The sequence below is a fragment of the Phaethon aethereus genome (assembly GCF_964289735.1).
Source record: "Phaethon aethereus genome assembly, chromosome: 4".
NCBI classification, from domain to species: Eukaryota; Metazoa; Chordata; class Aves; order Phaethontiformes; family Phaethontidae; genus Phaethon; species Phaethon aethereus.
The window spans coordinates 75,174,142-75,191,736 of NC_138578.1; the positions used below are offsets into that span (position 1 = coordinate 75,174,142).

The following is a 17,595-nucleotide window of genomic DNA, read 5'->3' on the forward strand; positions in this document are numbered from 1 at the left end:
GCAGGGCTTATTAGATCATTCACCACCAGCTCTGCTGAATTCAGCTGGCTCTTCAAAGGCAAAAGCTCCGTAAAGCTTCAGCTTCCACATATGCCTTTCTAGCTCCAGCGTAACATAAATACATGGAGCCCAGCTGGTTCAGGTGCTGTGCCAGAGCTAATAGATCTGGCCTGCATTACAAAGCCACTCGGGGCTAGCAGCCTGCTACTCTGCATGGGGCTTCTGGTGCAGCCCTGACAGTGTGCTGCAGATGTTGCGCTATACAGAGGTCTTCCGAAAGGAAAGACAGCAGAGACCAAGGATGGAAGCTTGAGTAGACTGCTTTAAGGGATGTAAAAAGAGCTCTGGAAGGATGGCATAAGGTGAGGTACAACAATTAGGGGTTTCAGAAGAGCAGCAGTGAGCTGTTGAGAAATGGCAGGCTGGCACACTGCAGTTAAGGAACTGCTGCACTGCAACAAAGGTAAGGAAGGGACACTGATAAGACAGGAAAAAACAAAGCGGATGTTAAGAAAGACAGTAAGAGTAAGTAATAGTCATCTTAGTGAACTAATCTACTCTCCTCGCAACCAGAGGATCACTGGACCAGAGGAAAGGGAGATGACAAGAACATGTACCTAATGATGAAGGCTTTGCCCCTTTCAGCAGCACCCACAGTTTGATTGATTTAAATACTATCTGAAACACCACATTAAAAATAATTCTTGCTTTTGACTTATACTTCTGAAAAGAAGTCACCTGATCCCAGCTCCTTGTTCCACCCCTTTCTCTTGTTTATTACTTACAAGTTTTGGGTCAAAAGAATTTTGCAAAAAAAACAAGTTCTCTCAAAGCACAAAACTTCTTACAAATAGACTCCCATGCCTCAATTTTCTCAAAAAAAACCCCAAACAAGCCACTAGCATTTGGAACTAGAAACCTCAGGATATTATTGCCAAGATAGAATATTGAATTTTGACCTTCAATATATATGAAATTAAGATTTAATAGTCCTATTACACTGGCTAAATTCCCATTACTGTTTCCAACATTCAAGATTCATTTGACTCCATGTTCTTTCTAATTGCATTAAAGAAATTATCAGTCTTCCTGACAAAAGCTACCCTTAGCCCTGCTGTATGAACATTCCACTACTTCTGAATCTGACCTATTCCCTACCCCCCACTATCCCCTAGTAAAGGGCTACTATTAACAGACCACAATCTAAAGCAACTTTCATGGTTTCAATGATACTCAGTCATGCTGGTTCGTACAGGTGTACAGTACTTTTCCTGGGACCGGGATGCATCCATCTCCATCAGGCTTACCTTATTGTGTGTAAAGGGAGAAGCTGTATACAAGGTGGGATGGATAAGAGGACGAGGCAGATGAGGAATTGTATGCAATGGTATATGTCCATGGATGTGAGGATAAAGATGAAGTGCAGGGTGTGCAGGTTTTTCAGGATTCATAAACTGATGGCCAGCAGGCAGGCGTCCAGTTGCAAGTGCAGAGGCTGTTAGACCTGAGGCTTCTTGTTTGCAAACATGACATTCACAAGCATTTGGACCTTGGTCAGCCTATAAGAAAAAAAATAAAATACAATTTTTCAATCTGCTCAAAATCAGCTATTTCTCCCATCCTTTTTTCCCCCAGTAATCATTAGTGTTACTTCGTTTGGCATACATAAATTAATATTTTCAGAGCATCCACAGAATTCTTTCACCTAATACAATGGAAAAACCTCACAGTGAAGTAAAAGCACTAGTGGAGGATCTTTATCTCAATTAAGAAAAGAATGCCCTAAAACTTGACAGCATTTCATACTATACAGATATTTAATGTCCACTATCAGTGACAACAAGCAAGATACCAATAATCAAGAACAGACAGGGATAGCAACCCTGATCACAGTTGATCATTACTAGGCAATTAATTACCCCACTATAAAAAAAAAAAAAAAATCAGTCACATTGGATTATTATTTTCCAAGCATATGGAAGAAAAGTATGTGTAATGGAAGAAAATTATGTGTAGAAAGTAGTAATAAGGGTTGATTGGCTGATGAAGTTGGAAGTAGTCTTGAGCTGCATTAGGCACAGCACTGGTAGCAAGTCAAGGGAGGTGATCTTTCCACTCTGCTCAGCACTAGTGAGACACATCTGGAGTCCTGGGTCCAATTCTAGGCTCCCCAGAACAAGAGACATGGATATACTGCAGTGAGTCTAGTGAAGGACCACAAAGATGATGTAAGCCTTCGAGCTTCTGTCATACAAGGAGAGGCTAAGAGAGCTAGGTCTGTTCAGCCTCAAGGAAAAGACTCAGAGGGATCTTAGCGTGTGTTCCCTGACTGGGCAACAAAGAGGAGAGTAAAGAGGATACAAGGATACAGCCAGGCTCCTCTCAGTGGTATCGCATGAACAGACAAGAGAAAATGGGCACAGACTGAAATACAGGAAATTCCACTCAAACTTACAAGAATTTGTTTATTTGTGAGAGTGGTTGAACCCTGTAACATATTACTCACAGCAGTTCTGGATCCTCCATCCTTGATGATACACAAAACCTGACAAGACACAGTGCTGACCAACCTTATCTAGATGACCCTGCTTTGAGCAGGAGGGCTAGACTAGACTATTTGCAGATGTCCCTTCCAAACTCAACTATTCTGTGATCATGTGAAGCAGGTATTTCTCATGAAAAATTTCATAATCACATCAACCATGAGAAATCCATGCCTTATTAGAACCTTTTACTGGGCCCCTCACTACACGGACGTTGAGGTGCTCGAGTGTGCCCAGAGAAGGGCAACGAAGCTGGTGAGGGGTCTGGAGCACAAGTCTTATGAGGAGCGGCTGAGGGAACTGGGGTTGTTTAGTCTGGAGAAGAGGAGGCTGAGGGGAGACCTTATCACTCTCTACAACTACCTGAAAGAGGGTTGTGGCAATGTGGGTGTTGGTCTCTTCTCCCAAGTAACTAGTGATAGAACGAGAGGAAATGGCCTCAAGTTGCACCAGGGAAGGTTTACACTAGATATTGGGAAAAATTTCTTCACCAAAAGAGTGATCAAGCATTGGAACAGGCTGCCCAGGGAGGTGGTGGAGTCACCATCTCTGGAAGTGTTCAAAAAACATGTGGACATGGCACTTTGGGACATGGTTTAGGGGGCATGGTGGTGTTGGGTTAATGATTGGACTTGATGATCTTGAAGGTCTTTTCCAATCTTAATGATTCTGTGATTCTGTGTGATCTTAAGGCGTAATTAACCTCTGTTGTTCCGAAAGCATTCAAGACTTTGGAAAAAAAGCAGCCCAGGAAAGAGCAGCTCCATTTCCCTCTCAGCTCAGTACCTTCTCCTGCCACTGTCATCTGACATTTCATTGGAAGATAATTTTACCAGAGGCTGTATCAGGAACACCTCCCAATTGCTATTTCTTCCCAGCACTGTGGCAGTACACATTTTTCCAAAAAGCAACACTAGCCAACACCTTTCTAGAAAAAAACTGACAGGTGGTATTCTTAAATATGCCTTCCTCTCGGAAGCAAGTAGCACTTCATTATCACTTTAAAAGCATTACACCCTTTGACACAAGGTATATTTTAACAACCAAAGTTTTCACAAACCAAATACAATGATTGAATTAATTAGGTATACAGAGAGAAGAAAATAACTTTCTTACTAAAAAGTTAGTATTATCAAGAAACCAATACTAAGGTACTAAAAAAAAAAAAAGAAAATGGAAAAAAGATGTCAAACAGTATGGTGAGATTCAAAATCCAATTCTGACCAACCTTTGGGTACTGAGCATGAAAAGGAATCCAAAGAGGAATAAAGATCCCAAGTAAATGAGCAACCCCAACAGATAATGCCAAAAAAATCTCAAATGCACAAGAGATGTACCGGTGAAATCTATCACTTGAATGCAGCATTACAAGGTAGATACTCAGCTCCGATTAGAAAATCAGACTAAAAAAAGTCATTAAGAGTTTCTCAGAATAATTCTGAGAGAATTCTTTTTCCTCAAATAAAACAGAAAACAAAGGTTAAATCTGCCTTTTTATCCTACATTTTAGTTAGCCTCCCTCAGGCAAGTAGACTTACATAATCTCATGATTTTCCACAACAAATGCCGAATCTGTTCACCGGTTTCAAACCAGTTTGACAGAGGTCTCAGCCCATATAAGTACTATATACAGAAAAAACCCTCAACATACTTGCTGAAAGAAAAGTAGCTTAATACTCTTAATACATGAGAAAATACTTCCAGTGGAAGGCCTTACAAATGTCTTAATCACAGGGGAACATCTAATGGGAGTTCCCACCTTACTGTCATCTAAGCTCTCAAAGGTGCCCCCTCCAATGTGGATTCTTTTGTACAATAAGCAATAAAAGTGCCTGGTATGTTCCCTCCCAAAGCAGCGAGCCCGTGTAGTACCTGCAGGGTACCTCAGATTAAAAGCCACACAGTCATAAGGACACGTCTACTGGATGCTTTGCTTTGGTGCTCAGCTGTTATACCAGACACCACTACCTGCTGAGCAGATACTCTAGGCTTTGTTCTCTGAGTGGTTTGGTGACCTTACAATAAGGAGCTTAATAATCTTAAACTATTAAAAAAACTCCAAACATCAACTACCCCAAGACCCATGCCATAAGTCATGCGGTAGATTTAATTACACAGGGTTTCAACAGGAAAAGTTAGTCCTCAGATGTAGTATTAAGAAATGCCTGTTAACTAAGTACTCACATCATCCCCCTGCCAATTAATTTCCAATAACAGTAACATTTAACAAAGACCAATCTCAAACCTCCAAGGAGAAGTGCTTCTTAGCTTCTGTTTCTCATTCATACAGGCAGGAATAAACTTTTTTTCCCCTTTTACTGAAGCCACCTTCAATATAACTAATATATTTCAGGTTTTAACTGTAGGAAGCTATTAGCCATGACAATACACCCAAAAAAATATTTTAGGTATCATACGTACCTACTGAAAACTTAATATATTAAAAGTTAAATATTTAATCAAAGATGTAAATGTATTATTAGTCAAGCAACCACATTTAAAAAGTTAATTTACTAAAAGGGTTTCTTTTAGATTACTATACCTGCTGACTAGGGTAAGACGGTGGAGGACTATCCATTTTTGCTTCATCTTTCCTTAATGTCCTTTTTCCTAGAGACATTTCTTCCTTTTGAGTCCCTGGTGGTTCACCACTGCTCTCCCCATCCGCTTCTTCATCATCTGCTTCTGAGGAACTGCTGCTAGTACTGCTCACCTGAGGAGACTGGACAACATTAACTCATTAATAGGGGTGAAGGACAGGCCTTTCTCCAGTGAGCACATCCAACTGCCAGAAAAAGATATGACACTGTAAATGCTGTACCTCATCTTTCAACGCCATGTTTTCACCTCCGCCATTTAGCTCACTGTGAATTCCATTCATGTTGGCTACAACCTCTGCATCGTCGTAATTATTCAGTGGGTAGATATCAGCAAATTTTGCTGATAATGGTGCAACATCTTCATCATCACTACCACTGAGGAGAAAAGAGGCTTAGATAAATCACAGTGCTCGGTAACCTCAGTTGTTGTGAAAGCCGGTAGAACACCAAAGTGAAATAAAGTTGAGGGCATCTCTTGTATAAATGTTCCAATTAGTAGTCAAAGTATTGTCTTCCAAATTGTTTAACTAACCTTATTTTTTCAAGCAAGTAAAATCAAGCAAGCTGCCGTACAATCCTACTGAATATAGTAGCTGCATGCCCGAATGACAGACTGGATCGAAAATAAGATTCTCTGCTATTTCTGTGTAAAATATTTTTCCACCACTGTTTTCTGACCAAGAATCTATCAAATAAACAATGACAGGATATGGATGACCTTTAATTTGATAAAGAAAGCCTTACGCTAATTATTTCCTTTGCAGAAAGTGTGAAGTGGAAAAAAATACAATACAAAATCCAAGTTTTTCCATACATTAAATGTCAAACCAGTAACAGTAAGTAAGGAACATTGAACACATCACAGTAACACAAATTTCTCAATAGCAATTAGCTCCTAGACAATACCACATCTACGTGCTTTTCAGAAAATTCTAAAATACTTAATGGACATTTTTGCTGTACAGACAGCTAGTAAAAGAAAATTAATGTTTAATTACCCACTCCAGGGACATGTTGCAAAGATTGGTTTGTTCATGTTTCTACAGCAATCCAGCACTCTTAAAAAGAGCTCTTAAACTGTGCACTTTATCTTTTTGCATTCCATGAGATACTGCACCAGAATTTAATTACATGATGGCACCATTAGGCATATTTCAAATGTGCAACAAGGAAATAAAACACAGCAGATATGATGAGACATAAAATGGCCCTTCCCCAAGGAGCAGTGGTATTTCCCTAAAAATAGCCTTCTTACGGTAAATAATACTTGGATTCAACTGAACTAGCTTCCAAAGAGACAAATTAAACAATTTTGGATGTTCCAGCACTAAAACTAAAGAGCGTCTACAGAAATTGCAAACCACACATTTAAGAATATGTAGCTAAACATACCGCCACATAATCTGTTTTCAAGCACTCCCCAAACAGATTCAGAAATTAAAGTCCTGTTACGGAAGATTAAACCATTGATGGTAGGAGACGCGAAGGTATACGTTTAAAGGAAACTGAACTTAGTGAAGTGATATTCATCAGAAACATCCCACACATCTGCACTGTCCTTGTTCATGACACCGTATTAATACAGAGGGCTAATGCCAATTCCCTTGACTGTACTGACAACAGGTATTTCATTAGTGTTCCCACCAGTACTGAAGTAGGGTTTTTTTAAAACATTCCTTTGGAATACCACATGACAGAAGAGACTGCTTGTTAGCTGTATCCTAACCATGTACAGAAACCAGCCTACCAAGCAGTTTTAACCCTTCAGAATAATGGAAGGGGCAGAAGCCTACCACTAGGCGAATGCCTCAAATCTGACGGTCATTCTGATATAATAAAATAGAGAGGGTGGCAGATACCTCTGATAGGGACAGTAATTTTTGATGCAAGACTCAAATTAACACAACCTTCAACAATTCTAAAAGCCTCTTAATACAGGCTTTTTTGGAACTAAACTGATTCATGTGAAATGACCATCCCTAAAAGAAATAATCACCAGTTCCCTTGCTCAGTACAAGAAAATGTGACACCTTAAAATGATGCTCTAAGGTAGGTCAGTATCTGATGTCCTTTTAATCTCAAAGCAGGAAAGTACATACTGCACAAGTTCTAGCAACACTGATAAATCAATGTCTTTGGGAATTTAAGAACTTTACAAGATGATTTTTTTTTTAATTATTATTTATGTTTGCACAACATACAGCACTGGAGTTGTGGTCTGCTGAACACAGTACCATTATAAAATAATTTTCCGAGACAAAACTACCATCACATAATGACAGTCAGCCAATGCAACTTTCCTGCTTAAGTTCAACTCACTACAAAATTTTAAAACAGAAAAAAGAACTTACAAAGTTGGTGCAGAACCATTATCTCCGAGGATCAGTCTGGGATGTTGCTGAATTGTAATAGGCGAGCTGGAACCTGAGCCTGAACTTGCTGAAGACATACTTGGTGGGCGGATCTCAGACAGATAATCCGGAGCAGAATCAATTTGTAGTGGTAACTGGTTAATGTGGATATCATCCGTTATAGGAGAATCCATGATGCCACATGTTAAAATGTGTGAAAGGCTGCAGTCATCACAAGTACATCTGTTCAAGAATTAAGATTACAGATTTTTATGACCTTGTTTGAGTAGCATTCATTTAAAGTAACCACACTCTTTGTTCCTTTTTCCTCGAACAAGAAATTAATGATTTATTATGACTTCATATTAAAAACATCAGCTCACCTTCTTCTATAATTACAGTTGGGACAGTCAGGCATGCTCAAACGTGATGACAGCATATGTCTCATTGTGTCTGTGAAGTTGTTCTCGCCAGCTAGTGCTTTCTTGTTATTAAGCTGAAGTAAATTATAAAGGCAGTGTTTTAGTAGTGCAAGTCTTTCCATTAACAAATCAATGCCATATCATGATTAACAGATTACATAATCAAAAAGGGTTCTTCGGGCAAAATATTTTAAAAACAGAATAATTCAGAATAATTTCATGAAGGTGGCGTTTTGATCATGAGTGAAAAAACAAAGAAGTTCAAAGTTACAAACAACAAACATTTGACACAGAAACTTCACAGAAAGTGTATTTCTACTATGAAATAGTGAAGTGGCCAAGTCCATCTCCTTGACTCATTTGTACGTGCATCTTGCATGGTATTTCTGCTGATGCACTCTGAACTCAATCAGTTCTTGCCTTGTTTCATGGTAGGCACAAAAGGACACTGCTGACAAATGGAGAGAGAATGCAAACTCACCCTTAGCTTGCAAAAAAGAACTAGGACTAGTTCTGTAGCCACAATGGGATAGATTCAAGGAACGAAGTAGCTGCCCAGAACAGGACCTGACTGCATTAGTGAAAAAATACAATCCAAATAACATCTGGCAGAGGCCTAATCCTGAAAGCACCTGATTTCATTAGATACCTACAAACCTCAGGTTAAACAAGGATGTGCCTAAGCTTCCACTTGTACAGGTGCCCAGACCTGATCCGTACCTAAGTAGCCATGAGCTTACATTAAGCCCAATTAGGATCAAGGAAAAAGAGGATTCTTCCTGAAGTTCTCTGAGGAGCCCTGTATACCAGATGTTCTAAAGACATAGTTAACACAGGCTTACGTTCCTTATAGGAAAAAGTACTTACTGATGACTGCTTTGAGATATTGCCAATTTAAGCTTAAGTTTATTAAATTGTACTGCCCTACTCTCTCTTTCTCAGGCTCATGACTAGCATTTCTTTCTGCACAGTGGTACAGAAGCAGAGAGGTTCACTATCCAGTCTTGACTCTGAGTCACACTGTACTCACGGAAAGCACGATGATACATATTTGAACACTTCTAGGTGACAGAAGAGAGTATTGTGTCTTAAACAGCAGATAGCTTTGTAATAAGGTAGGAACTTCTAAGCAGCCCCTCTCTGGCTACAGCTTAAAAAAGGCAGATAGTTCTGCTCAGCATTTACCCCACAAAACAGATGTAGGAGCCATCTCCAGAGTCGTAACAGATGTAATCATCTGCCCCTCTACCACGGCTCACCCTCCTCAGCTCTGCACACACAACGGAATTTGTTAAACTCTTGAACACAATATTCGCTATCACGGGTATCAAGGCAGCTCCATGCTCAATGTAATGGCTGTTTTGGATCCCACTCTAAGACATCAAAAATTCCCCTTTTATTGTATAATGAATTTTAACACCTGGTATTCAATCTAAAGACTATGGTACTTATGTTTTTACCTTCCAGTAACTGAGATGACATGCTATTACATACCCTTCTTGGATCTTGCTTTTCTGTATTTCAGCTGACCAAATTTCATGCCTGGCCCAGTTGCAGAATTAGATCATACAGAAGTAGTACAATATACTACACTCGTATGTTTGCATGTTACAAATATACATGAAGCATTAATAGAACTTAGTATGGTATAAAAAAAATAAATCCTACCTGCTCTTCAATAAAACGCCTCTGTTTAAAAAATTCCCAGTCTTCCTTTAGCATGCGTTGTTTTGTTTTCATTGCCATCTAAAAGAGAATTTAAGGAAAACTCATTGATTCAGTCATAGAAATCCACCGACTGTGGTCAACTGGTCTATCAGTTTCATTAAACGTAGTTTGTCAATACTATTTTTAAAGTACTTACATACTTACTCAATATGAAGTATATTTTATTTACCAACTCAACTGATTCGAGTCACTTGAACATAAGATTTTACATTCATTTACACTATTTTTCAGTCTGATTTTTCCACTGTTATTCCTTATAGAATCATAGAATGGTTTGGGTTGGAGGGGACCTTTAAAGGTCATCTAGCGCAACCCCCTGCAATAAGCAGGGACATCTTCAACTGGATCAGGTTGCTCAGAGCCCCATCCAACCCGACCTGGAATGTTGCCAGGGATGGGGCATCTACCACCTCTCTGGGCAGCTTGTGCCAGAGTTTCACCACCCTGTGAAAAACTTCCTCCTTAGATCTAGTCTGAATTTACCCTGTTTTAGTTTAAAACCATTGCCCCTTGTCCTATCGCTACAGGCCCTGCTAAAAAGTCGGTCCCCATCTTCCTTACAAGCCTCCTTGAAGTACCAGCAGGCTGCAATAAGGTCTCCCCAGAGCCTTCTCTTCTCCAGGCTGAACAACCCCAACTCTCTCAGCCTGTCCTCACAGCAGAGCTGTTCCATCCCTCTGACAATTTTTGTGGCCTCCTCTGGACCTGCTCAAACAGGTCCATGTCTCTCCTGTGCTGAGGGCTCCAGAGCTGGATGCAGCATTGCAGGTGGGGTCTCACCAGAGCAAAGCAGAGGGGCAGAATCCCCTCCCTTGCCCTGCTGGCCACGCTGCTTTGGATGCAGCCCAGGATGTGGTTGGCCTTCTGGGCTGCAAGCGCACATTGACGGCTCCTGTCCAGCTCTTCATCTACCAGAACCCCCAAGGCCTTCCCGACAGGGCTGCTCTCAACCCCTTCATCCCCCAGCCTGCACTGATACCAGGGGTTGCCCTCACCCAGGAGCAGGACCCTGCACTTGGCCTTGTTGAACTTCATGAGGTTCACATGGGCCTATTCCTTGAGCTTGTCCAGGTCCCTTTGGATGGCATCCCGTCCCTCGGGCATGTCAACCCTGCCACTCAGCTTGGTGTCATCTTCAAACTTGCTGAGGGTGCACTCAATCCCACTGTCTGTCATTGATGAAGATATTAAAGAGTACTGGTCCCAGTACGGACCCCTGAGGGACACCACTCATCACTGATCTCCATCTGGACATTGAGCCGTTGATCACTACCTTCCGGATGTGACCATCCAACCAGTTCCTCATTCACCAAACAGTCCAGCTATCAAATCCATATCCCTACAATTTAGAGAGAAGGATGTTGTGAGGGACCAATGTCAAAGGCTGTAGAGAACTCCAGACAGACGACATCAGTAGCTCTTCCCTTGTCCACTGATGTAGGCACTCCATCATTATGTTAGTATTTCTTTTAATTAAATATTTTCATAACATTTTCAAGAAAATGTGATTGGCATTAAATTCTCAACATCTCAGATCCACTGAAACCCATTAAAATCTAGAGAGACAGGACTTTTGGCAAGGCCTAAACACAGGCTCAAGTGCAAACTCTATGATCAGAGTCATTAAGGTCGGAGAAGACCTTTAAGATCAAGTCCAACCATCAAGACAATACCACCATGCTCACTAAACCATGTCCTGAAGTGCTATGTCTACACATTTTTTTCAACACTTCCAGGGATGGTGACTCCACCAGCTTCCTGAGCAGCCTGTTCCAGTGTTTGATCAGTCTCTCGGTGAAGAAATTTTTCCTAATATCCAATCTAAACCTCCCCTGGCGCAACTTGAGGCCATTTCCTCTTGTCCTTCGCTACTTACTTGGGAGAAGAGACCAACACCCATCTCACTACAACCTCCTTTCAGGTAGTTGTAGAGAGCGATAAGCTCTCCCCTCAGCCTCCTCTTCTGCTGACCGATGTACCACATGTGGAACTAACCACCCAATCAAAAAATCAAACAAATTACAAGAGTAAGCAAAATTAAGTAGTGACCTAGACTAACACTATTTACTACTTTTTTACCTCAATGTATTTCATTCCCATGATTTATGTAAGGCTAGAAAAACATTTTATAATTACTCATCCCTGAATCATATCACCATAAATGTACATAGAGCCTGTAACTTTTTGTACACAAATTAAATTTTTCTAACTTAGTAATTTAGTAAATAGATTAGTAAATAAATGTAATTTAGTAAATAATTTAATAAATAAACTTACTCTGACAGAATGCAAAAGCTGTCATGAACAGAGCAAAATGCAAGAACAAAGCTTCTTCTATTGTACCTTACAATGTTTTAAGAGGACTAGTACACCAATGAGGAAAAACAACTATCGAGGTCGTCTTTTAAAGTTCTTTTCATTTACCCTATTAATAAAAAAAAAAAAAATCTACCACCTCGTGGAATATAACAAATTGCTTCATGAAGATAGGTTAGTGAGCCAAAGTCTAGTATGTTATACCACTAGCAGTCTTTTTTTTTTTCTTCAAAAGCATGCCTCCAGAAATTAACACTTGACCAAAATTTTAAAGTCTTACTATTAACCAGTATTTTTTTTTAACCTGTATTAATTAAGTGTATTATTGCTATTATCATTATTTAACTTGGGAAAATGAAATTCTACGCTGGGGATTTGAAACAGTATTAAGTGGTAAAGTTTTGCCTAGTAAGTTCCTGAAACAATCAGCAGCATGTAATTCTAATTACTACTATGCATTTTGATTTCCCTTGCTCCAGTGAGGTTACATTAACACCAAAAAATGAGTTTATCACATGCACGTGTGTGTTTTTTAAAAAAAAGTAGCATGTATGAAATATTCTCGAAACATTAGCACCATTTCTTAGACACACTAAAAGGTACTGCAAGGTCTGCGGCCAGAAACATCAGAGATTTCATCCTGGCTTCTCAACTTCTGCGCACCCTTGAGCTGTATTTAAACACAGCAATACTCACTGGTTTAGGTGCCCTGCCACCTAGCTGAATCCTAACCATCAAAGACAGGCACCTACATTCGCTATGTATTTTAAGAGAAGACTTTAATGCCAAAGAATGAAGTTTAAAACAGCCAGTGCATTAACTGGGAGCTGCCTACTCAAGCCTGCCAAGAAACTATCACAGAAAACAGCATGGTTTAAGTCTTGGTACTCTTGAGTACTAATGGGAATAGGGGCTGAAGCTAAAGTTTTTCTACTTCCAACTTTGCAGCCTTTCCAATACCCCATGTCTGCAAGTATTCTAAGTTATTAGTTCCATAAAATAATAAGAAATCACTTCTCTCCCCTCTTTCTTTTCCCCAATGAATGTTTATTTCGGCAGAGCAAAGCAGCTGCAATACAAACCACATGATTCATATCCAAGAATTCTGCTAGGGAGTGGGAGATAAATTCAGGTGTCACCAGAAGGAAAAATTTACACTTCACTCTTGCACATCTGCAATGAATATGCTACCATTGCTGCCCAATGGAGAAGAGAGGTCCACTACCACCCTTTCCCTTCCTCCCTGTTTATTTGAGGCTAAAATGTATTTGAGATCCATTAAACAAGACACTGTAAAGTGAGACAGGCAGGTGAAAAAGTATTTTTCCGTTCTGAAATAGAGTTAATCATGAAACAAAACCAGCAGTTTGGTCAAAACTGACACATACCACTAGATCACCTGTGAGAACTCTGACGTTCATACATATGTCACAGGATGCTTGTTGCTTCAGAATTTTAAATGCTGTATCAAATGTAAATAGCTCATTTCAGCATCCCAAATTATACCTGTGAATCTAATCCATTTTCATAGCTTGTTTCACTAGAAATAACAAAAATAACTCCTCTTATCACAAAACTTAGAGCACCCAAAAACAGTGAGCGTTTCCATTATTTATACAGCCACCAATGATGCCTGTACAATACATGTTTTTCTATTAAGTTGACCAAGCTTGTAAAAAAGAAAAAAAAGTCGCACACAAATATGGAGAGACAAGCAAGAAGCTCTCCCTGGGCTCTTGTGGAACTGGGCAAAGGCACTCCTGTATTCCTTTCTTCTGTGGGAGCCAGCAGTGGGAAAAAAGGAACACTTTCACACAAAGTATATACGATTGACTAGCCATTACTTATGGGAAAGATCCAGATATATTTAGGATCTCCTGAGTTAAATGTAGTGTAAGTTTGGTAAGAAAAACCGGGTCTGGAGGTACAGGCTGCATACATTTAAACTCTCCTGTATTCCAGATACCCTAAACATCATCTTCAGATTTTAACATGTGATGAATACAGGTGCTGATATGAATGAAACCTTATTCTAAATTTTATTACATCATACACATATGGTATAGCAGTGTATTAAGTTACATGTTTGCGCATGACAGCTGTCTTACACGGTCTTTTTAAAAAAAAAAAAAAAAGTAGTATTTGTATTGCTTGCAAAAGCTATTCATTTTTTTTCCCCCAAGAACAAATAACATAATATACCATAGTGGAGGGTCCATTAATTATCTCCGATGGTGCCCTGTCTAAAATTTTGGGTCTAGTTCCACAGTAGATAAATGAGGACCATTATTAAGTTCTCCTCTGTGATGCTCTGTATTCTAACCTTTGATACATTAGCAAAATGCCTCACAATTTTGTTAAGCCAAGAGGCAGCAAATAATGAACATGCATTCACTGTTAAGATCCACAGTTTCCATAGCGTGCATGATTATTTTTGATCAAAAGACTATAACCACAGGTTATCACTAACACAGGGTTTTTAAGGTGCGATTGTGAAAATGTTTTTTCTACATATAAATACCAATATCTCCTTTAAAATTTGATAGTTTAAGTTTTAGAATTTTTTCCTCTACACAACTCCCTTGCAGGTTTTTTTTGTTCCTTAGGAAATAAGTCATCATCATACTAAGTATCCCCAAATGGGAGAAGGGTTTCTTTTTGCGTAAGGACACAGGCTTCACTGAGCAGATTAAAAAAATGCTATAAGACAGTACTTATGGCAGTCGCATGGTCACTTGATACAGAGAAATATAGAAAAATCAATTAAGAGTTGATTTAGAAGTGGTAGAGATCAACCAGTCAGAAGTCTGCTATGAATGTGACTCTACAGGAATTCCACCTTTTTGAAAAATAAGTGAATGACAAGAAGTGAAGTGGGCTACTAGAGAGGCAGCATCAGACAGCCACAACACCCTGACACCACAGGGAAAATGACTTGTAATAGCAGAAAATGTGAGACGAAATTTTACTGAGCTGCCATCAAATATTTAGGTGCACAAGAGCAGCCAGACCAAGAGAAAACTTGGTAATTGATAGCTGACAGATGCAGATCCCAAATATAGAACAATTTCTAAAAATAAAATTACTTATGTCCTGTCTCCATCTGGAAGGTACTGGAATCAATGGCAAAAGTTCACTTAAATCTTCATCATGGCGAACAGCTTCTGAAGGACATTCACAGAGTATTGTAAGACTGTAAAATATGTTTGTTATCCATAGGAGTAACATCGCATTACTCTCAAATTGGATCTCCATATTCCTAATTTTCACAAAACTTCAGAATACAAGGAAAGTTCTATAAAATTCTGTATCTTCAATTATTTCAAGACACATTCTTTCTTCTAGCATACTTAAGACTGAACTAAACAGTATTCAAAGCCTTATCCAGAGGTGTTTTAAAAAAAAGAGACAAAAGTCACGAGCAATTTTGGAAGAGTATAAACAACCACTTGCAAAATAAACAAGATATTTTTCTCAAAATTAAGCTCTTGACACTGTAAGAGTCAGCACAACAATGTGATTATTTTCTGACACTTAGCACAAACTCAGAAGAATCAGCTGTCAGAACATATACTTAATTAAAAAGGGATAACTTCAGAGGTCTCAAATATTTATGCAGTGAGACTCTGGATTCCTGATTTTGACAGCTGTACAACGGTCATCATCACACCACCTTTAAACAATGGCACAACAATCTGCTTCAACAATTTGAAGATGCTTCTGCACAATCACCATTAAGTATTGGTATGTTAGTGTTCTTGTTTCATTGATTTCAGTCTTTCAGTATAGAAAAGTTACATTTTGCTGCTTTAAAGCTCTGGACAAAAATACCAAAGAAACTCTTCACTGGAGGTACAAGCCTTGCATAGGCTGCTCCCTACATAATCAGTCTTGAGAACTGTTTACATGATTCTTACCTGTTCATCAACATAATCATCTATTCTTTTCTGGCATTCGAGCCACGCTTCCGCAACTTGACCCATTTCCTGTTCCAGCTGATGATACCTTTGTAACAAGGTACTATACATATCTTCGCTACAGGAATCGTGTGTTGTTCCAAGCCTAAAGGTTCAAATAGCACTTGTTATAGAAGAAACATTTTACTGAAAAAAAAAAAATCACATTTTTAAGTTCTGCCAGCCAAAAGAGTGCTGTTAAAGTGCAATTATTGATACACATAGGCCCACATAGCTGCGTGTATCCCAAAATGGAGTATTTTTAGTCATTTTTCAAAAAATATCCAACAACTGCTTGTTCCAATGTTCTGTAACCAACAATAGCAAGATTGTGGGAAGTGCAACATTTCTAGAGCCTCTTTCCCACAAGCAACCAGATGTCAAGCCTACTGAGCCGTATTTATTCCAATTTTGATGCTTGATATATCTATCCTTCCAAATTCTATGGTCTAAATATACATGCTGACTGTTTATTGAAGAGCTATATAGTAAAAAAAGCCAGAAGGTTGTTTATCAGAACTCTCATAACCAATGCTAAATAGATTACTAGACGAGTTGAAGCTCCAGCTGGGAAAAGTGCTGTAGAATGAGACAAATGAAATAATTTAGTTGCATGCAGTTATCTACTATTACTTGAGTATTATCAAGTTCAAAATGTGGTTATGCCGTTCAGTGATGACTGTCTCTGTAACAAGCTCCAGAAACAGGAGGAGACAGATTTATTTTCCTTTTTAGTACATTTTTGTACAGCAAATTCCTCTTAAAAAAAAAAAAAATCAAAAAATATACTGGAGTGCATCATCACAATGATTCTTAAGTAAGCAAACTCCCGAAATCTTGACTTCAGAAATAAATAGAAAGACAAAATTCTATTCGATAATGTGTATTTAAAGCATATTGAATTGTAATGACCTGTAAATTGACACAAATAAACTGAAGCTTTTCAACATTTCTCCTATTCAGTAATTAAGAGGAAACTGGTTGGTAGTTAATCAGGCACTGAGGTTGTGTGGCGAGTCAAAGCCAGTACCAAAAAACAAAATTCAAGCATCTCTAAACTTGACATTTAAGGCCAGTTCCAGCATTTCAGGGAGGTTTGTTACAGATTTCCATTGCAACAGGATGCTATCCCAACCTAAGAACTACCTGGCAAAGAACTGAGCCTTTAATTTTAACATGGCAATTAAGTATAATGAAGACCTGAGCAAACAGACAACTCAATAAGTATTAAGTTGCAGCTGTTAGCATGACTTTGCCAATAAATTCAAATTTGTTTTATTTTGTTGGTTTTGTTCAGAACCTGAAACACAACCACTTCAGAAAGGTGCATAAGCAATTCTGCACATTAAAAACTTGGGAAGTCCATGCCTGCTAGAGTACAAAAAGCAGTTTAAAGAGATATGGTGACTTTAGGATACAACACTTTGTCACTATCAGTGCAAACAATGTCAATTCCTGTTACTAGATCATGATTTACTACTTTTCTTGAAGCCTGTGTTTCTGGTATTATACAATTATGTGAAATTCTGATCCCCACTGTACAGAAGTCAAGAATTTGTTCTCTTTGCTGCTAAGTTGTATTACTCTTTCAAACACTGGTTGTGCACAAAACATTTTTTTTAAATACACTCAAATTAGAAGCAAAAGAACTTAATTTAAAAAAATTTAATTAGCAATGC

At 38.9% G+C, this 17,595-nt stretch overlaps 1 protein-coding gene across 1 annotated transcript in view; it reads right to left on the minus strand.

Annotated features, from left to right (window-relative positions):
- The window catches only part of FAM193A (family with sequence similarity 193 member A), a gene marked incomplete at both ends in the record, with an annotated part of 84,374 nt that overhangs the window by 17,209 nt on the left and 49,570 nt on the right, over positions 1-17,595 (minus strand). Inside the window, 7 exons of the mRNA XM_081999465.1 lie at positions 1,308-1,559; positions 5,086-5,265; positions 5,365-5,518; positions 7,495-7,737; positions 7,878-7,990; positions 9,585-9,662; positions 15,878-16,022. Of these exons, the coding sequence (XP_081855591.1) occupies positions 1,308-1,559; positions 5,086-5,265; positions 5,365-5,518; positions 7,495-7,737; positions 7,878-7,990; positions 9,585-9,662; positions 15,878-16,022 (1,165 nt within the window). The remainder of the gene's footprint in view (positions 1-1,307; positions 1,560-5,085; positions 5,266-5,364; positions 5,519-7,494; positions 7,738-7,877; positions 7,991-9,584; positions 9,663-15,877; positions 16,023-17,595) is intronic.